Source organism: Anguilla rostrata, chromosome 2, assembly GCF_018555375.3.
Source record: "Anguilla rostrata isolate EN2019 chromosome 2, ASM1855537v3, whole genome shotgun sequence".
In the NCBI taxonomy this organism is placed as follows: domain Eukaryota; kingdom Metazoa; phylum Chordata; class Actinopteri; order Anguilliformes; family Anguillidae; genus Anguilla; species Anguilla rostrata.
In genome coordinates, this window is record NC_057934.1 from 65,028,207 (window position 1) to 65,049,511 (window position 21,305).

Below are 21,305 nucleotides of genomic sequence, written 5' to 3' on the forward strand. Positions count from 1 at the left end.
AAGTTTTGTATGTCCGTGGTAAAAATCGTCCGTCACAAGTCGACACGTTGATGACCCCTGACCTTAGCACAATAGATGGCAGTGTTTCTGCCTTTGCTTTTAACCTACTTTTAAGGACTTACGGTAACGATCAAAGAAGCCTGTCACATCAGCATTTTCCATCTTGCCATTCCAAATATACCGTAGTTCATGGGTACTCAAATCTGGACCTTGAATCGAAATCCGGCCCTGGTTTTCTTTTACCCCTGTTAATTAGCTGAACAATTTTGCTACTGATTGGCCAGACTGTATTCGCACTAGGCACTCAGGTAAAAGGAGGGTGGAAAACCAGCAGGTATTTGACTTCGAATGCCGTGATTTGAATCACAGGGCTATAGTTGTGTATCCTAATAGACGTCGTACATTAACATTAATATTCATGAACGGCACCTTTCAGATAATTTTTGACCAATGTATTGCTTATTTAATGCAATACTTGCAAATGTGGACCAAGTGAACGTGATTGTTCTTTTAGCATGCGCACGCGTACACACACACACACACACAACAAAGGCTAGTTTTCTAGAGCAGCTGTAGGCTATATAGCGTCTCAAATACAGTTGAATGTAAAAAGTACTAGGACAATTACACAATTTTAGTTGTTTTGGCTCAGTACTTGGTGCACATTGGTTTTCAAAAACAATGAATATGACCCCCCCCCCCCCAATACAATGTGTACAGAGACAAAACAACAAGAATTGTGCCTGTCGCACTATGTTTACATTTAACTGTCGGTATCAAAAATGTCTTTGATTCAAGTAGGCCTATGTACGTTTAATTGGGTACACAATCCATTGGAATGCAGGTATGTTCTCCCTCATTTTTGTGAACAAGGAGAATGTTGTTTTCAATATTTTCTCTCGCAAGAGCATGGAAGCAAATATGTCTCACCAGATTTTGAAATTTAAAAGCCTTTGAATTTCTAGCACTGATTTTTTTTGCATTGAAATTATGTATCTGAATTTTTTGCCTCTGAATTCAACTCTTCAAATTTTCAATAACTCATTTTCACTTTTATTTTTCAATGTTCACAAATTCAGAATCAAAAATTCAAATAAAAAAAATTCAAATAATTCAAGTTGCTCAAATTCGATAGGCCAAATTCAGATCCCAAAATTTGAGTTAAAAAATTCAGATTAAACATCCGAGATGCCAAGGATAATCAATCGATTCTGTCTCAAATGAACCAACATCCAGCCAATCAAGTTACGCTCCATTGGTCATGTGACGCCAATGCTTGAAATTACAGGAAGGCAGTCAACTATGCTGGTATCCCGGATGTGTAATCTGAAATTTTTAACTCGGATTTCGGGATCTGAATTTGGCCTATCAAATTTGAGCAACTTTCAAAACCTGGTGAGAGAGACTTGCTTCCATACAAGAGTCAACTCAGCCGTCCAACAAGCCATCCACACAAATACATGCACACACACGCACTTTGACAAAAACAGAAAAATATTCATAATTTCTCTGGATTTTATTACACGTACTGCACTTCAGGTGTCGTCTGCATCAAAATCACATCTGATCACAACAAAAGTGTCCCAGAAAACAAATGAACAAATAAATATAGATTAAAAAATAAAGATAAAAAGTCATACTTACACAATACAATTAGTACTGCAACCCACAGTGCAATACTGAAGTAAGTGGGACTGCACAAGTTGATAGACTTGTTAGTCGTTCTCAATGATTGCAATAATAAATATGTATATATTTATATATATATTGTTTTCGCCCAGATAATACATACATATACAAACAAACCTCATACATATAAATAAAATATGACTTAAAATAAAGTGCATTTTAAAATTGATGATTTCTAAAAATTAAACTATGACAATGAGTACACTCCGCCATCACCACATACACCTGACTACCACATAACGTTATTCAAGCATAGACTAGGAAAACCTGCTTGCAAAATATGAACACACTGAAAAGTGGGCACCATATTTTCTTCAAAAGTGAGCACTTTTTTTTCTTCTCACAACACAGTTTACTGACTGTACTACTCTGTAACACCCATATTTTAATTAATTTACGTGTGCATGTGTAAGAATATGATACAGGGTACTAATATCTGACAAGCAATAAAACAATGTTGTGACCAAAAATGTTGAATTCCCGTTATCTTGTGCCACACGAACAGCAATTGAATCAACCAGTCGCACCACCGTCCTTTCAGCTAGGTTTAATGAGTGGACATTGCACATTCAAATGGTCTTCAAATTCAGCAACGAAAATTTTTGCAGATGGAGTTGTCTTAATTAACTTTATGAAAAAAAGATTCTCTAATATCAATTCAAATACATAAAAAATATTTTATGAAGAGGCTGTTTTCTTGGTTATGCCTTGGATCATGTTTTTCTGCCATATCTTTTCACTATTTTAGAAGAAAAAATGAAGTAAATCAAATTATTATTCCGGCTGTCATTTTGAAATGAAAAGCTGTTCAGAAATTGCGTCAACATCACAGTAAATACACTTTAATGGTGTAAAATAAATGCAATGTGTTTAATCTTTCCAACTTATGCAACACACACATACACACACACACATACACCACATGAGAAAAAAGAGCTGTCAAACAGATAAATAAGTACAGAAGCAAATGAACACACAGGCAACACATTAGTCTTGTTAAATGTCTGTGATGCTACGTTAAGGTGCTCCTTGGCAATGGTGAGATAACTGTGTCACTAAAAAATAAAAAATAAAGCACTGCTGGTCTACTTTGATTAATCATGTTGTCAACTTGTTCATAGAATGTTGGTTGTTGGTTGTAACATTTCAGAGGGTATGTTTTGCAGAGAGTATAATTACCACTAGAGGGAACCATGGTCTAGAAAATGCAAGAAATAAATTCCCCAACACAAAACTGAGATGCTGTCAATGACCTCTCAGAAGTCATATATTAGCCTGCTCTCGTTTCTCCTTCCTACATTGTAAACAAAACTGTATAACACAATTACAACACTGACACTTCTACCTTTCAGACATTGTATTTGACACTGCTGAGTATTTGCATACAAAGTGTGCATGTGTGCATGTCTACACTTGTGAGAAAGACCACACATTTGATCAGGATGGAGGTCTTGCACAGTGATCCAGAACATTTTTGAAAATCTTTTTTTTTTTTGGAATCTGACATTGATTTCATTGAAACAGTTCTTAGCCAGTCTTTTTTTTTTTTTAACAGATCTGTTATGATGGGGATCTGGGAAACAAAGACACTTTTGTGGCTAATGTTTTATGAATATAAGACACATACACTCATATAAATGACTCTACTGGAAACTGAACTACTGTTATCAATTCAAAATTACTCTGAAACCATTAAATTGTGTGGGTTGCCACAGATGATTCACAGCAACACAACACATCTCTCTGTCTTTATCAGATACCTTTGGGGTCCTCGTCCAGTCTTGTGTAAAACTGTAAGTGCGGAAAATGGAAATGCATTGCAAGAGAGCCGCTAATGGTGAGGAAGTAGGCTCTCTTTCTAAACAGAGTAACAGCAGTGCATGGCGCCTTTCTGCCACACCAGACAGATCGACATGAACAACAGTCAGAATTTGCCTTTACTTCAAGATCCAGCCCTTAAATGTGTTTATTAACAATCTCACTCAGAATTTAAGCACAAGCCTACAGATGCGATTTTCCCTTGGCCAGAAGTCTGAATGAGTCAACAGAACAAAAGAGGGCTTCTTGCCGCTGTATCCACACAGCGCACGTTCTTGTGAGCTCGTCTCCTTCAAACAAGGTCGCATCTTCAGCCTTCGCGTATCGTATTCAAAAGGCGCTACAGAGCAGAGAAATATTTCCTTTCAAGTTAAACTCCTCAATTGTATGTGAAGCGGCACAACGAAGACCACTCGGGAAAACTCGGGAGTCACGAAGTCGACTGAGCTAAAGGTCTGCCAGACGATATGGCGGAGAAGCACTGCCCAGGACCCGGGAAGGTATCTGCCGTCCCTGAGTACACGAGAGCCGATTCGCATGCACGTGACCGCGCCGTGTGTCCCTCCGCTGCCGGATCCGCGGTGCCGGATTCCGCCTTTTCACGGTCGCCGAGGCACGGGGCAGAGGGACAGGCCAACTGCAAAAAAAGGGCCGACGTCCGTGCGCGACGTTTCCCGCAAGACCCCGCCGCCGCTTCGCTAATGTGCAGACTCTCCCACGCGCCGGGGAGCGGAGAACGCTACGCGGAGCTAGCAGGCGTAGCCTAATTCATAACGAAGCCTGTCAAATCCACTCCACTGCAATCCTCCAAGATCTGGGACACCAAAGAGCTCACCTCTGCTAGGCACACACAAAAAAAAAACCATTCGCGCAGGCTTTTTCATGGAACAGAGGCCAAGGAGGTAATTTAAAGACAGTCGCTGCCTTCCAGTTTAACTCCACAAATGTAAAATGGGACCATCAACACAAGTGAGACACACATTTCTAATCCGTATTTTGTTTTCCACAAAGTACAGGATGCTTAACAATGGATTTTTTTTCCTGCAGAATAACATAATTTCTGCAACCACAGATATGCCACTTCCACCTCTCTGCTACTTCCTTAATAACAAGACAGAAACACAGGTGTTCACAGGATGTTAACTGGAGTGACCGGATTTGGTGTTCACAGTATTCAGCATTTGTAGTTCAGTAAAGCACTTTTTTCCTCATTTTTAGAATATTGATATGTACAGACAATATTCAACATGCGTTCACACAGATATCTGCTTTATATTTATATGTTTATATAATATATGGTGGAGGAAACACCTTGTATGTACACAATTGAAAACAGCTGTTGAAGCACCTTTACAATTGTTTTACTCGTCTATTTTAATCTATACACTTTCTCCGAGTATGTTTCTCCGACGCGTGTCATGTCTTTTCTCTCATGGCTGGAATGTTCCTTTAAGTGCCTGGAATTGTGCAACGTTCTCAAACTCACAAAAATGCAAGTCATCCCCAGCTCACAGCCCCCCTCCTCCCCTCCCCTCCCCTCCCCACCTTCTGACGCAATCAGGAGTGGTGCTTGTGAGTCGCCTCTGTCTTCTCAGGTGGAGTGCAGACGGCCGGCCCAGCGGAGGGGGGTGGGGGGGTCTGGCGATTCCCAGGCGGGGGGGGCTCTGACTTTCCCGCCGAGCTGCCCATCCTCTCGTCCGCTGCCTTGGGGCCGTCCTTCCCCTTGAGCCCCTCCTGGGAGCCCCCCTTGATGGGCCCCAGCACAGTTTTGGCCACGCTGGTGAGCTGCGTGACAAAGCTGGACTTGTCGCCCGGGGAGACAGGCTGCGACTTGGCGGGGCCGGGGGACGCCGCGGTGGGGGAGGGGGTCGGGGAGGGCGAGTGCTCCTCCACCACCTCCAGGAGGCACTTCTCCTCCCAGTCCAGCGCTCCTCGGTAGCAGTTCACCGGCGCCAGGCCCTTGTCCTGCCTGGACTTGCCCGCTGCCAGCCCGGGGAGGGGGACCGGCGCTGTGGAGCTTTTGGCCCTGGCGTCCGGAGTCCTGTAACTGCAGGCCAGCGCTCCTTTCCTAATGTCGCCCCCCAGGTCCGGTCCCCTGCCGGTCCTGGGAGCTTCCGCAGGCGTCACCGTGGGACCCGCGGGCCGGTCCGGGCCCAAGCCCCGCCTCCCAGCCGCCTCCCACTGCGGGCCGGCTCTGGCAGGCCCCGCCCGCCTCTCGGCTTCCTGCTGCGGCTCTTTCTGCCCTTCCCTCTCCGGGCCCCTGGAGCCGCTCTCTGCCTGGGCCCCCAGCGGCTTCCTGTCCCTCTCCGCCGGGCCGAGCCCCTCCCCCTGCGCGGGGCTCTTCTCCGGTGTCCTGGGGCCGCAGCCGGCGCTGGATTTCTCCACAGAGGGGACAGCGAGGTCTTTGAGATCTGGAGACCGGACCACAGGGGCGGGTCTGTGGGCCGTAAATTGGGTGGGCGGGGCCGGACCGGACAGGGGGGTCTCTTCTTTGGCCCTGGGCGGCTCTGCCAGCGGGGATTTGGTAGCCACTGGCTGGCCGAGGGCGGTGCCCTCCTTGGTGAGTGACAGCGCCGGGCCCGCCCCCCCGACCCTGTCGCCGAAGCCGCCCTCCGCAGCGTGGTCGAAGCGATCCCTCCCGGCCAGCAGGGCGTCCCGGCTGAGGGGCGACTCCTGCCGCCCCAGCTTCCGGGCCGGCTTCAGCACGCCCGTTTCGCAGGACGTGGGGGAGGGGCAGGAGGGGGTGTGGGGGGGCAGGTTCTCGCCCTCCGTCTCCAGCAGGCTCTGCAGGCCCAGCTCGCTGTGGAAGGAGTCCTTGCGGTACTCGGAGTGCGACACCTCCAGGCTGTGCTTGCGCATGGCCACGCCCCCGGCACCGCCCGCCCCCTTCTTGTCCTGGGCAGACAGCGGCGAGCCCAGCTTCTCGGCCGACTGCACGCGCTTGAGCAGCGGCGAGCGCGGCGGCTCGGCGCTCTTGGGCCGCGGCCGCACCACCGGCGGCGACGAGTGCAGCTTGGCGGGGAAGGTCTGCGTGGTGTTGGAGCTGCCCACCGTGTGGCCGGGCAGCGGCGGCGGCGAGGACTGCGTGGGCGAGGGCGTGTGCGCCAGCGGCGACAGCGGGATGTTGCCGGCGGACTTGCAGCGCGCCGAGCGGTACTGCCGGTGCAGCTTGGGCGACAGGCCGTGCAGGGAGCTGGGGCGCATGTGCTGCGACGCGGCGGGGGAGTTGGGCGTGCTGGACGCCGGGGAGCTGCTCTGAGACGAAGCGCCTGCGGAGGAGGAGAGGATGGAGGAGGAGAAGAAAAAGGAGAAGGAGAAGAAGAAGGAGGAAAAGAAAAAGAATAAGAAGAAGAAGAAGAAAAAGGAGAAGAAGAAGAAAAAGAAGAAGGAGAAGAAGAAGAAGGAAGAAGGAGGAGAAAAAGAAGAAGAAAAAGAAGAAGAAGGAGAAGAAGAAGAAGAAGAAAAAGGAGAAGAAGAAGGAAAAGAAAAAAAGAAGGAGAAAAAGAAGAAGAAAAAGGAGAAGAAGGAGAAGAAGAATAAGAAGGAGAAGAAGAAAAAGGAGAAAAAGAAGAAGAAAAAGGAGAAGAAGGAAAAGAAGAATAAGAAGGAGAAGAAGAAAAAGAAGAAGGAGAAGAAGAATAAGAAGGAGAATAAGAAGAAGAATCCCTCTCTTTAAACTGGGCCACTCCAGCACGGCGGCGCCTCTGTGTTTTGGTTAACAGCGTTAGCGGTAATTGGCTGAAGCGAGCGCGCAGGGGGACTCAGTGACTGTGATAACAGTCCCTCTGGATGACGACACGCTGTAATCTCCCTAAAACGCTCAGAGAAAACTGCCTTCTGGGAGAGGCTCTGTCTGAGTCGCTCCCGCAGAGGGGGGTTCTGAGGCCCCGGGCCCCTGAGGTGAAATGGCTCTCAGTGTTGGGCGGGGGCGAGCTGGGTGAAGAACGAGGCGTCTAATGGAACTGGGGTCTGGGGGGACGGGACGCAGTGATGCGTGGGAGGGGGGCGGTGCTTACCGAGGTAGGAGGAGTCCGGGGTGGAGCGGTAGCTCTGGGTGGGGGAGCGGGCCGACAGGCTGTGGGTGGGCGACCCGGGCAGGCTTTCACTGGAGGAGAGAGAGCGGTTGAGGGAGGAGAGGCTGCGACTGGTGTGCAGCAGGTTGGACTGCTTGGTGATTTTCCGGAATAGAGAGCTGCGCTTCTTACTGCTTTATAAGAGAGAGAGAGAGAGAGAGAGACAGAGAGACAGAGATGAAGTGAGAGAGAGAGAGAGAGAGTAAAAGAGAGAATACGAGAGGTTAGAATGTACACAGTACACTAAAAACATGGGCATGCTAACAGTGTTGGTGAGGACCTAGCGTACCTCTCCTGGCCCTCCTTTGCTATTGTCCTCTTGTTACGCCGGGCCATCTTTGACTTGTAGCTGGACTTGCGCGCCGGACCGATTTTGATAGAGGTGTTCTCAAAGGGCGTGGTGGTCACTGTCACCTTGTTGCCACTCTGCAGAGAAGCACAACAAATTATGACCGTACAACCACAATGCAATAGCCAGACATACTGTGCTCTGTTTGCACTGATAAGCCAAGCACACTACATAACTAATCACAGGTCTTTTTCTAAGCATTTGGCCACTTCCCCCTCACCTTCAGAATGAGCTCCACCACCTCTGTGTGGACCAATCCATGAACAGCCTCGCCGTTCACATGGGTGATGAGGTCACCGGCACACAGCCCCGCCTCCTGGGCGGGACCTCCGTCCTCCACGTGCTGAGATTGAACCAACAGACAGTTTAAAAAAAAAAAAAAAACTCATTTTCACAGGCACACTGTAGGACCACTTACAGAAGCGCTCAAATGATCTCAGAGAAACAGCTGTCACTCAGAGCTGTGTTAGCATTGGCATTAATGCAGCGGGCAGCTCTTCTGTCATGGGGCATAGGGGCGGCAGTGTAGTATAATGGGCAAGGATTTGGTCTTGTAATGTAGAGCTCGAAGGTTGGATTCCCCGCTAGAACACTGCCGTTGTACCCTTGAGCAAGGTACTTGCGTATATATCCAGCTGTGTAATTGGACACATTGTAAACGCTATGTAAAAAAAAAGTTGTGTCAGTCGCTCTGGATAAGAGCTTCAGCTAATGTCAGGGGGCGGGATTTTCAGCTCTGTCCCCGCGGAAGCGCGCGGCCGGCTCACCCAGACGATGTGGTGCACGCTGTAGACGTCGCTGTCGCCCATGTAGACGCGGATGGCGCGCAGGGTGAAGCCGTACTTCTTGCCGGAGCGGTGGATGGTGATGGGGGAGCGCAGGACGCTCACCGCCGGGCAGTAGTCCCGGCTGGGGGACGAGTCCCGCGACGACGGATTGGAGGACAGAGAGCGGGGCGACATGGGACTGGCCAATGGGGAGCTCCCGTGCTGCTCCACTGCGCACGGGGAGGCGGGCCGAGGCGGGAGGGCGAGGGCGAATGAGAAAGAGAGAGAAACAGGCAGAGCAGGAGTGTGAGAAATCGGCAAAGTGAGAGACGGGAAAAGAGGCAGAGAGAGGAAGAGAGATATGGTGCAACAAAGAGAAGGAAAAGTGAAGAGATTAGGAGATAGAACAGGCAAAAAAAATCATCTGGCAAAAAAACAGACAGACCCAAACACACAGATATGGAAAAGGTAAATCTACAAATACAGACTACAGAATGCAGAAACACAAATAATAAATGCATTATATCTGTTTATAAGCTGTGTTTGTTAAAGACAACGTGGATCAACGAAGGAGCCAGGACTCAAAAACACGCTCCTCGGCTCCCTCTGCTGGCTGCCAGCGGTACCTGCAGGGATGATGACGGACAGCGCCGTGGCGGAGGCCGACTTGATGACCTTGGTGCCAGCGCGCGGGCTGCGCTTCTCGCTCTCGCCGGACAGCTGCTGGTGCCGCGCCCGGCGCAGGACCAGGTCGTTGGTGGCCCGCAGCCCCAGGGGGTCAGGGGTGACCGTGTCCCTGGTTATCCCCAGAGCGGCAGCACCAGCAGCAGCAGGAGGGCCCACGTTCACTGCCCCTGCTGCCTCACCCGGCCGAAGAGGCTTGTCTGGAAAAGAGCGTGACATCATGCAACAGTCCACCGGCTACAAATTGTTTCCCCATTGTAAATGAGAATTCTCTACATGGTACTGTCTGCATTTGCGGTTTGTAGCTAAGCTGTATTTAATACTTTGCACCATTCTCTACACTTACGGTGATAATGGAGAGCAAGTCACCCTATAGCTGCCTAAAACACACATACACACAAAATAAAATGTAATTAAATGGTGAATAATGGATTATCGCCAGTGATGGGCACCAGCCCTAGGAATACTATGCTTCTCTCCTCCTACACTCCACTGCCCTGCCCTCCACCCTCTACTCCAGGGGTCCTCAATCTTATCCAGAAAGGGCCGGTGTGGGTGCAGGCTTTCATTCCGACCAAGCACTGACACACCTGATTCTACTAATCAAACACTAGCGTCTTTGCTGAGGACCTTGATTAGTGGAATCAGGTGTGTAACTGCTTGGAAGGAATGAAACCCTGCACCCACGCCGGCCCTTTCTGGATAAGACTGAGGACCCCTCCTCTACTCTGTGACCCCCGCACCTCCTGCAGTTGCCCCGTTGCCCTCCTTTGGGGGAGTTTTCTGTTCCACTGGGGCAGACGTTGGCATTGACGCCCCCTCGAAGGAGGCCCCTCTGGCCTTCATCGGGGGCTGGCGGGGAGCGAACTCTTGGTCGCCCTCCAGTGGTGATGCGAAGCGGTGCGTGTCCATCAGGGCGGAGAACCTCCGGCGGGCCCCCAAGGGGGGGCTGGAGTCCCCCTCCATGTACAAGGACTCGGAGCAAGACAGGCGCTTCCTACAGGCCAGAGAACCACACACACACACACACACACACACACACACGTTACAGAGCACAGGCGTAAGATAATCTTCTCCCGCATGCACACAGCGCATTAATCCTCTCAGCATTGTTTGTGCTGACACTAAGGCCTCCGCCTCCCCGCACGTATATATCCCAGGTTCTGATACCGGAGATGCAGCTGCTGATTGCCTCCAGCGAGCCTAAGCCCCGGACCCCGCTCGCTGCCGCAAGCTGTCAGCGTTAAAGTGCCTCAGCCGGTCCTGGCCGATAAGCATCTGCATCCCGATGTGTGCGCAGAGGCTGTTTGAAATGCCCGAGCTACTGCAGCTTTAGCAGCCTCTCGGTGGGGGGGGGGTGGGGTGGACCAGGGACCGTCCCGGTTAGGCCTCGTCCTCACTCACATTTCGGGGGACCCCGTCCTCCAGCTCTTGTCCCGCATGGTGAGGCTGCCGAGGCTCTCCCTCTTGGTCACCTTGTCCTCCCTGTGGGCCTTGTTTCCCCTCCTGGTGACCGAGGGGGGCTTCTGTTCCAGCTGGGACAGGTGCTCCATGCTGCTGTACACCTACACACAGCAACACACACACACACACATCCCTGCATCAGAACACGCAGAGCAGAGCCCCACGCGGGCCGAGTAAAAGAGCGACCATGCAGGAGGCCTCTCAGCCTTGCCCTCCCTGAACTACGGCCTCCAAACACAGCTCTTTCTCAGGAAACTCTATCCTCTACCCAACTGAATTAATTTCTACCTCATCCTCCCTTTCACCGACTCCTCTTCTACCATCTTAAACTTCTTTGCTCATTAGCTTTAGGCACACTCTTTAGTCTGTGTTCCTCTAATCCTTGAAGGGCCAGAGGTAATACTTTTTTAATAGGGGAGCATTCATTATTCATGAGAATAAGATGTATTAGACCTTGCCAGGGTTCGGCTCCGCGAGAGCATCTGAAGGACGCTGCTCCAGTCCTAAAGTGGATTACGCAACTTGTTTACAGAAGCGAAGCAGAAAGTTTCGCATTAATCGATTCGGCACAAAGGGCTTTCACAAGCGGCAATGCGCATCTGAATAAGACATCGTGCAGCAGGAGGAAAGGGTGGCTCTGTGGGAGGCAGCGAGCTTGGAAGAGTGTGCAGGGCCCATGGGCACCGCATGATTTTTTTTCAATGAGACAGAATTAAGAACAGCCAAACCGACTTTCGTTGCTGCACAGTGGCCATTCATCAAGACTGACTGGGTGATTATTAGTTATGAAAGTCCTGAGACGCTTCTCTCCTCCGTGCATTCTCCTGTCTGTTCTTTTTTGGCACAATTTGGCGGAATTTGGCACATATGGGATATGGGATACACGGTAGGGTGTATACTGTAGGATTTCACACCAGTGAAGAATAAAATATCTTTGCTTATAGGGAATCAGTATTGTACATTAGCCACAGAGCCCATCTCATGAAATAAAATATTAATTGCGCCAGGATGAGATGGTACATTAGGCTTGGCAGGGTTCCATTTCTACCCCAGGGTTTGTTCTTAATATCAATGCTTTACGTTTTATTTTCTGAAGTGCATTGCTATTCGTTTCTATGTCACACTTCCTGGTGCCACTGATTAATAATTTGACAAAACAGGACGATAAAAACCACAAGGGAGTGCTTAGAGAAAAAAGGGCTTTCTTTAAATAGCCACGTTTTCCTTTAATAAATAACCCACTTAAACAAATGTCAGCTGCTCATAGAAAGGGCAAAATATACGACAAAGTACAACAAGCAGCACTCATGTATATTTTGAAAAAAAAAAAAGATCCATTTACTGTCGAGCCAAAGAGACCCTCTGCAGTCATTTCTATTTTCAGAATATTCATAAAAGAACCGTTGCACCAACGGCCACAGTATTTGTAAACTGCACACATAACAGCATCAAGCTGGAACACCGCATAAAGCTCGAACAAAGAAAAGAAGATCTTTGGAGTGAGATAGAAATCTAGGTCAAACTAATCATTTGAAAAATGAGGTTCTCAGCTCCTTCCCTCAACCTTAATCACATCAGCATTTGAATTTAACCCAACTGCACAGTCCTGGCAGGCAATTTAATTGAACTTGAACCTGTAAAATTCCAAAATAGTTTCTTGGTCTCTGTAGTACTGAGCCATAAACTATTCAGCAACAAGATGTTCAGTACAGAACAGTGAAATATAATGGTTTGTGCTTTTTATATCTTTGCTGTTATTTATGCACAAGTTCTTCTGATGGGTGACAACAGATATTTTAAACATTTACTAGTACACATTTGGTCATCAACTGGTGCAACTGAAGAGATATTATGCAGAGTATAGCCACTAAGCCCTAACCAGCTAATATTTTGATGACCATGGCACTGCCAAGCAACTAAAAAAGAACATTTTTCCAGCTTGCCCAGAAGTGACGCTTTTCTCTTTGACCACCTAGCTATGCTATGACCACTGAGCCCATGCTATACGTGGCTGCTGTCAGTTTCCTTCCTCTTTAATTAGATTCAATCTGTTAATTCCCTATGGGTCTTGTTTTATGTCTGCAAGTAAAAAAATAACAAGCCATTAATTACAGAAATATTTTGATAGCCTCAAATAGTTGCTGAAAAGAAACAAATAGACAAAAGATCTGGAATCAGTTGATTCCATTCTTTCTGGCTATCTGCCTGACAAAACATTCAAAAATAATATGTGGTCTGTACAATCCAGCGTGATTAAGCTGTATGTCTGCAGAACAAAGTGCTGTCTTATCTGCTTCTGACTGTAAGGTCACTTCAATGCATGCATGTAAATTCAAAAACATGAAGGAACACAATCGCAGAAATTAATAAAAAGTGGCTCACTGGTAAATCACAAGTGATATTGACACCACAGCCAGTTCAGACGCGTGATCTGTCGTAATGTTTGTGGCACCACTGGAGAAGACAGGGAAACCATTAACGCCTTTTCATAAACGTATATACGCCATGGGAAAACTAACGCGGCTGGGTAAGGCGTGAGAACGTCAGATCGATGGCATAACGTATCCGGTGTGTTTTTTATCAAACGAACACCGTCTGTTAGTCGTTGCCGAGCTGGGGGACCGGCTGAAATGAATGCGGGCTGTGAATGGATCCCGCGCTGGGTCTGGGTCAGAGGAGCACGCGTGTGGCCGGTGTCTCTATGGAGACGGCGCTGGTCTCATTGTCTGCACGCGACAGGCCCTCCTTCAGCGCCTATTCTTCTCCTGAGTGCGCCTCGGAGCGTCCTGACTGCTGTGAGCGCTCGCTATCGTACGAGTGCCGCTTCAGATTCAGAGGGCGAGCGACAGAGAGAGGGCGGGGGTGGGGGGGGGGGGGGGGGCGAAGGGAAGGGAAGGAGGGGGAAAAGAGAGAGGGAAAGAGCGAGAGATGACCTTGCTGAAGCGAGGGGAGCAGGAGGAGAACTGCCGGATCTCCACGGGCTCGTCGTCGTTGGTGTCGTCCTCGTCGTACGAGTTTATGTGGTGGTAGCGCTCCGACCGCGCTGATAGGAGAGCGAAACAGAGCAACAGGGCACGTCAGGACAACAGAGCACAGCAGAGCGCATCAGAGCACAGCAGAGCGCATCAGAGCACAGCAGGGCGCAGCACAGCACAGCAGAGCGCATCAGAGCACAGCAGGGCACAGCAGAGCACAACAGAGCACAGCAGAGCACTGGGTCCATAGAAAGGAAATTCATCAACTGGTCTCACATCCACAGAACCTTTGTTGAGTTACCTGAAACACTCCCACTAGTAACCAGTGGGTGGCGTTAGGTAAATAGACTCACTGTCAAAGTAGCTGGTGTCCTCCTCCGACTCAAGATGCGGAATGAACTCTGCTTTCTGCCTCAGGAGGCTGTTCCAGTCCAGCTCAGTGAAGAACGAGTGCTGCTTCACTTCAAAGGCTCCACCTGGTGGCAGGGAGGACCAATGAAAGACAGTTTTGAAAACTGCGGCCAGTGCAGGGGACATTTGTCCGGATGGTGCAGCGTGCACCGTACACACAGGCAAGTGATTCACGGACCCCGGCATTAAGGCCTGCGCTCACCTGTGCCCAGGCGCATCAGCGGATTGGTCTGCAGCAGGGCGGAGATCAGGCTCTGCGCGTCTGCAGGAAGTGCATCGTCACCAACCGGCCAAGCGATGTCGTCTGAACACACAGGGACACAGAGATCTCATTATATGTAATCAGGTTTCATTCACCCCGAATGACGTGGGAACATGGAGTGGAACAGAGAAAGAGGAGACAAGAGAGGCAAGAGCACATCTTACATTACACGGAGACGATCATATCCAGAGGAACCTACAGAGATTAGACTTTTACACACTATCCAATTAGACAGCAGGATATTTTACTGAAGCAATTCAGGTCAAGGGTACCTTGTTCGAGGGTACAATGGCAGAGCCCCAGCTGGGAACTGATTCCATAGCCTTTAAGTTAGGAGCCCAGATCCTTAACCATTGTGCTGCCCTGCCCTCCCCCCCTACCCCCCCCCACACTAAGAGGCCCCAGAAGAAGGTAGAGTGACAGTGGGGCACGTGATCTGACCTGTGATGACCTGGCCGAAGAGCTCCTCTGGCGTGTCCCCAAAGAAGGGCACGCAGCCCACCAGGAACTCGTACAGGATGATGCCCATGGCCCACCAGTCCACCGGCTTCCCGTAGCCCTGCCGCAGGATCACCTCCGGGGCGATGTACTCCGGCGTGCCGCACACCTGCGAGAGCGATGACCTCATCAACACTCGCCATACCAGTCTCCAGGCCATTTTACAGATTTTTCAGTTTTCCAGAAGAAAACACAAGATAATGACTTTTTTGGTGAAAAATGAATGCAATCTGATTGGGCAACTGGCGACAGCGCAGATTGCACTCTGCAGAGTGCATGCTGGGACCAGTTCTGAGACTCAGATCTCACAACTTTGACTCTAACGAGGCAACCCGATAGCTGATTCACAACCAGCGAGCCCGTGCTTTTGTGAGAAATGTTGACAGCCAAAATTGTAACCCCAATAATTAGAACTGCCGTAACTGGGTCTATGCTTTTCAGAAGAGGAAAGGCTCGGGGGACTTAATTTCTGCATGAGCACAAATCTCTCCTCTAATCAAAATCCCATAATAAAACACGATAAAATGAATTTGTTTCATGTGCGGATGTGTATTCATTAAATAAATACAGACAGACTGGGATACACGCAGACACTGAGTGGGGGGTTACTGCCAAATGATGATTCTGATTCGAATTAAAAGCGCAACAAGGGAAATAAGTACAAAGCTGCTAAAAACAGAACACAAACAAAGCTGATTATAACGACACGAACATCACATCCTCTAGCTGTGACTTTTGCTTGCGGCTGAAGAGTACACTGTGTACACATAAACAGCCAATCAAACACAGCAATCGCTGAAGGTTGGAGAACACGCAGTTGTTCTTTTAGTCCTTCAGAGGGGCAACAGTAAGTTTAAATCTTACTAGGCCCAGCGAAAGCCCAGTGTCATAGCCCAAATCATAACCTGAAGCCTCACGCACAGGCTTCTGATAACAGACTGAGTACAAAAACGGTGAGTCACTGCCGCGATTTCCCGTACGACCCGCGCACACGTGATGTCATCCCGAAACCCCTCGATGATGATGATGATGTCACACACAAGCGGTTTTTCTTTACCGCGACCGAACGCGGGCTCTGCACCTGCTTGTCCAGGAACTCGCGGGCGTCCTTCTCTATGTGTCCCTCGTACAGGTTGGTGGTCAGGCTCATCAGACCCATCTTGGACAGGCCAAAGTCCGTCAGCTTAATGTGCCCCATGGAGGTGATCAGCAGACTGAGGAAGGGGAGAGAGAGGCCGTCGATTTCAGCGTTCTGAATAAGGCGGCGCTGTACACCGTGTCTTGGCAACCAACCCCCCATTTTAGTTTTGGTGCAGTGCACGCTCTGAACCAGCAGGGGGTGCCGGCTTACTTGTCAGGCTTGAGGTCCCGGTGCACAATGCCGTAGTTATGCAGGTACTCCAGCGCCAGCACGGTCTCCGCAAAATACATGCGTGCCATCTCCACTGGCAGAGCCCCGATGTTCTTCAGAAGAGTGGCACAGTCTCCCCCTGGCGACACGGGCGAGAGAGAGAGAGAGAGACAGACAGACAGACAGACAGAGAGAGACAGCGTGAGTGGGCTTGATATGCAGTTTCTGTTTGTGTTTGTCTTGCTTGTTTTTGTTTGCCTTGGCAGAGGCAGCTCTGACTCACAGCGCCTTTCTGGAGCTGGACACATTTCCCAGTGGTTGCGGCATTTAAAAAAAAAAAACACACGAACGCACAGAAAAGAGGACCGACGCTGCATTTAGAGGCGAGAGGTGAACTGACCGGGGCACAGACTGAGGCCTTCGGGCGAGCAGAGCCTCGGACCCTTCCCCCCTCACTCACCCTCCACGTACTCCATGACCATGCAGAGGTGGCGGCGCGTCTCGAAGGAGCAGAACATGCTGACCACGAAGGGGTTCTCGGCGAAGGTGAGGATGTCGCGCTCCACGAAGGCCTGCTGGATCTGGTTGCGCAGGATCAGGTTCTGCTTGTTGATCTTCTTCATGGCGAAGCGCTGCCGGGTCTCCCTGTGCCGCACCAGGTACACGGCACTGTGGGAAGGGGTCGCGCGCGGGGGGAGGTCAGACACGTCACACGCGCGCAGGCTCCGACTGTAACCGCGAACATCACGCTGCGATCCAGTGGACCAGTTTTTTTTTTTGGATTTTCCATAACAAACCGGCGCCTGCCCACGGCAGATGGGTTCCCCCTCTGAGTCCGGTTCTGCTCAAGGTTATCTTCCTGTTATCAGTCAGGGAGTGTTTCCTTGCCACTGTTGCCCTAGGCTTACTCTTTGGGGGCCGGTTCTCTGTAAAGCTGCTTTGTGACAAAGCGCTATATGAACCAGTGGTCACAAATCCTATCAGAGAATGGCCAGTGTTGTCCGTTGGCTTTTGTTCTTCCGCAACACTAACACACCTAATCAAACTCATAAGCTGACTCAACTGATCAGCTTTTCATGGTCCTCGGTCGAGTCCTTAATTCGTTGATGCAGGTGCTTCAGTACTGGGCTAGACCAAAAGCCAGCGCCTAGATGCTGGCCCATCACAGATAAGACTGGGGACCCCTGGAGTAAACCACTAATGTGATGTGAGTACTACTGGGGAGAGCCTCAACCCCCTCCACGCCCCCCCCCGCCCCAACATCAATTAAGCGGCCGAGCCCTGCCTGCCCTATCCCAGCACTTACCCGTACGCTCCATTACTGATCAGCTTGATGGTCTGAAAGTCTGTTTCACTGGGAGGCTTTTTGGCTCTTGTCTTGCCCTGGGGAATTTTTTTTTTTTTCAAAAGAAGAAAGCAGAGCCGACTGAGATTTAATGCACAAAAACAGACGTTTCGCAGAGCGCAAGACTGTCAGAGTGCATTTAGGGTAGCTCCAGCCTCCCCCCGCTGTCCTCGCACCTGTACATCAAGAGCGGCTGCCAAGTCTGCTCATTACAAACGGGAGCCTAATGCCAGGCCTGAGCGGCCATAGGATTTCAGGGGCTTTATCTCGGCTCCTGGATAAACAGCACAGACTCAATTACTGGGATTAACTGCCGCTTGTTCCGAGTAATTAATGCAGAATTTATTGGTGCTAAAAGGCTGTGGCGCCGGAGGATTTGGGGGTTCTGGATCCCCCAGAGAGAGAGAGAGGCGAGAGACTGACCTCCGCAGAGTCGTCAGTCTCAGGGGTGTGGGGTCCCTCGCTGTCATAGCTGTCCAGGTTCACCATTTCTGGAATCAAACAGAGAGGCGAATCTCCACACAACATTGAAACCAACACCATCGCATCTTCTGCTCAATGAGACAACCAAGTGACTTTTTGCATTTATACACTTTTGTTAAGGAGATAAATGAATCAGGAAGAAGGCACTGCATCAGTGAAGACCTGTTGGTTTCCAAAAAAATAGGCTGGTGGATAGTCTTTTATCAAGTTCTGTTCCGAATCTGGAATTTACATTTTTAGAGCAGTTCCATTTTCAGGTGGAAACCAACATGGTGCGATTTGGTTTCGTTACACGGAAAATATTTTGAAGATGGACATTACTACTGGCTGGATTTAACAATTATTTGTCTACCATTATCCCCTCTGTTGTTAGAAGCAGCAGTAAACTTCCATTTTTGAACTAGATATTCAATAGTTGAGCTGAATGACCTCCTAACACGTTTGGTCTCATTAGAAAGAGGCTAAAACTATGAATCTTTTAATAATAATGTCATAGTGCTTAGCCCTGCTTCCAACACCATAAGGCAACGTTAATAAGTAAATTGTTGATTGATTGCTTTGGTTGGGCTATTGCCAAGAAAGAATTTTATATTATAATTTATAGCATAAATACATTACCTGTCATTTTCGATAAACATAACTGTTTGGCTGTTTCAATATCTGAAAAGCCTACTGACACTGAGCAATCTACATTTGAGGTTGTGGTTTTTATAGCACTTCAAGCAAATAGCTGCCAGCACCTTCATCACAACAAGCCACTGGGGTTTTGAATCAAAATGGCACGGAACTAAAAATAGCTTCCAGTGATTAAAACGCTGCAATGCAATTTCACGCACCTCAGTATCGCTAAATGGTGTATTAAAACGAATGCGTTATTGCCTGCATGCAGTGGCAGGCATTACCATTGCACTTCATTACACGCTAGCATGACGCAAGGCCATCGATCTCAATCTTTCTGAACGGCATTTTCACCAGCAACGCCGCCCATTTTCATTCCCGCTCATCTCCGTCTATTTATTTTATTTATTTCATAATGGTATATCGTTCAGGGAACATGCACAACTTCAAGACGGCACCCAGAGTTAGTAGCAGTCATTTCATCTGGTGTCCCTGGGCGGGCATCAACGACACCACAGCAGGATGCGGAAAACCTCGGTTAACTCCTGCCGGGGTCGGGAACCCCAGCTGGCGTGAGTCGGGGCGAGCCGGTCTTCATACACCCCCTGGGGCCCCCGCCTCCAGACAGAGGCGAAACTCTTCACGGTAACCCCCCACAGGGACCCCCAACTGATGCAGACCCAGCGACGCACGAGTCAATACACCCCCCCCCCACCAAGGGAGCCCCCGCCTCAGACAGAACCAGGTACAACGTGATCAATAAGGCAGGAGTTATTCAGCTTTAATGTATGCATTGTAATACGAGACGGCTACAGCCAGAAAGATGACGGGCGGCGTCGATTGCGTTTTAGATCAATGCGCTGCCGCGTGTCATGTGATTTACATGGGGGAGCGGAGGAAGGCCGTGGAGAGACTCATCGCGTGCTGGATAATAACCCGCTCCAGCGCCTGTGACATATGGCCAGTCCAAACGCCTGGACCGAACATAAATGAATAGATGATAGATGAATCACACTGACACCAGCGCTAAACATGCTTGAACTAGCGAAACGTGGTCTGCCTTCGTTCAATTACATAAGTGGCACGTCGTGCTAAACTCCTCCCGCGATGCGGCCGACCCCTCTGACCTCACCAGCTCATCTCCCTGGCAACTGGAGAGCTAGGCAGCGAAGGCTCGGGACAAACGACTGCCAGGTGGCGGAGTTCACCGATCGGAGTACGGCCGCGATGCGGCGTTCCGTCCACGCTCACTCTAAAGAACACCGCAGCCCTTCTCTGAATCTCTCCTCGTGCGGAACGCAGTCCAAGCCCACCGAGAGGGACCGGAGGAAGCATTCTGCTGACGCCCTCACATTTCCCCGCGTGGGAAGATGCTATAATACCGCTTTGCATCTTGCGAAACAGCACACTTTCTTTGCTTTTACTTTTTAGTTTAGTTTATTTGACGAAATTAGAACACGTGTATCAAAAGACTTGCACGTGAAGAAATTGTCAAGGACAACGCGAAAAAGCCCTGGACCTATTTCCATCGTGGTCCTGGATGTTCCACACTCCTGCTGCGTGTAACGCAGGCAGGGGGGAAGTCCCTTTCAGCTGGCAGCACTGCCGGAAAATACATCATAAAATGTGCTTTAGCATGCCTCTCACACGCACCGAGAGGGACAGGGCACCTGTGCGTCTGACCTGCCTCGACAGCCGTTTCACATGCACATCTCCTCCGGCAGATTTACATTCAGGTGTTAAACAGACGAGAGCAGCTTACTCACGCCTCAGTAAATACCCTCACGGAGAAACAATTCGGGTTAAGTACCTTCCTCAACGGCAATACCCCACCTGGGAACCTCTCCATTACGAGCTCGGCTCCCTAAGCATTACATACACTGCTGCCCAGTGCTGTGTTAAGTCAGAAGGCCCGGTGGTGTTTACAGAGCGCGCAGTCTGAGGAGGGATTAGTGACGGTGAGAGGACTGCGGCTCCTCTGTCTATCCCCTTTGAGTTTGGCCGTCACTCCGCCCTGCGCGTGTCGACGCTGGGACAGCTCGCCTCCCCGAGCGGGGGTGACGCTAGGGACCTGAGGGATGAGCGACGCCTGGCTGAGCCGCTCGCATCAGGACAGGAAGTGCACCGGCACACGTCGCTCTGACTGATGTCCGGGGGGAGGGGGGGGGGAGCGACACGTTCGCAGGGCGCGTTTGGGCCTTCGGTCTTCGAACGGAGAGCGAGGGACCGGCGGCCCGAGGGTCCAAAGGGACGAGCGGCCGTCTCACCAGACACTCCAGAAGCCTGGCCGGGCGGGAGATGATGATCAGGAGCTTCTTCACGAGCTCGGTCACGAAGGCCACCTCTGAGCTCTCACTACGCTCATAAGCCTGGGAGAGGAGAGAGAGAGAGAGAGAGAGAGAGAGAGAGAGAGAGAGAGAGAGAGAGAACGAGAACAAGAGAGAGAGAGGGAGAGAGGAGGAGAGAGAAGGAAAGAGAGAGAGAGCGAGAGAGAGAGAGAGAGAGAGGGAGAAGGAAA

General features: G+C 49.9%; 2 protein-coding genes across 3 annotated transcripts in view; both read right to left on the bottom strand.

Moving 5' to 3' along the window:
- Window positions 1-1,497: 1,497 nt before the first annotated feature.
- Window positions 1,498-19,193, bottom strand: LOC135248919 (microtubule-associated serine/threonine-protein kinase 1-like). Of its 2 annotated transcripts, none has more exons than XM_064323983.1 (17): window positions 18,110-19,193; window positions 17,648-17,724; window positions 16,802-17,010; window positions 16,342-16,480; window positions 16,072-16,204; window positions 14,934-15,099; window positions 14,433-14,534; window positions 14,173-14,295; window positions 13,778-13,887; window positions 10,785-10,945; window positions 10,124-10,377; window positions 9,323-9,580; window positions 8,697-8,926; window positions 8,150-8,272; window positions 7,870-8,006; window positions 7,524-7,711; window positions 1,498-6,776 (listed from the first exon to the last, which is right to left on the bottom strand). In XM_064323983.1, exons 1-17 carry the CDS (start codon window positions 18,227-18,229, stop codon window positions 5,065-5,067), a joined length of 4,242 nt encoding a protein of 1,413 aa, XP_064180053.1. In that variant the 5' UTR covers window positions 18,230-19,193; the 3' UTR covers window positions 1,498-5,064. The 2 variants fall into 2 exon arrangements, with proteins under 2 accessions (XP_064180053.1, XP_064180052.1); XM_064323982.1 differs by having other exon boundaries at window positions 7,524-7,714.
- A 1,497-nt stretch (window positions 19,194-20,690) lies between these two features.
- Window positions 20,691-21,305, bottom strand: part of LOC135248609 (microtubule-associated serine/threonine-protein kinase 1-like) — a 40,730-nt gene continuing 40,115 nt past the window's right edge. Inside the window, exons 10-11 of the mRNA XM_064323433.1 lie at window positions 21,001-21,156; window positions 20,691-20,858 (exon numbers count right to left, since the gene is read on the bottom strand). Coding sequence (XP_064179503.1) covers window positions 20,691-20,858; window positions 21,001-21,156 — 324 coding nt within the window. The remainder of the gene's footprint in view (window positions 20,859-21,000; window positions 21,157-21,305) is intronic.

Coding starts and splice junctions, on each gene's coding strand:
- LOC135248919 (XM_064323982.1), bottom strand. CDS start 18,229: ATGGTGTTGGTTTCAATGTTGTGTGGAGATTCGCCTCTCTGTTTGATT. Junction 17,725..18,109: donor AGACTGACGACTCTGCGGAG/GTCAGTCTCTCG, acceptor AAAATTCCCCAG/GGCAAGACAAGAGCCAAAAA. Junction 8,273..8,696: donor GCGTGCACCACATCGTCTGG/GTGAGCCGGCCG, acceptor GTTCAATCTCAG/CACGTGGAGGACGGAGGTCC.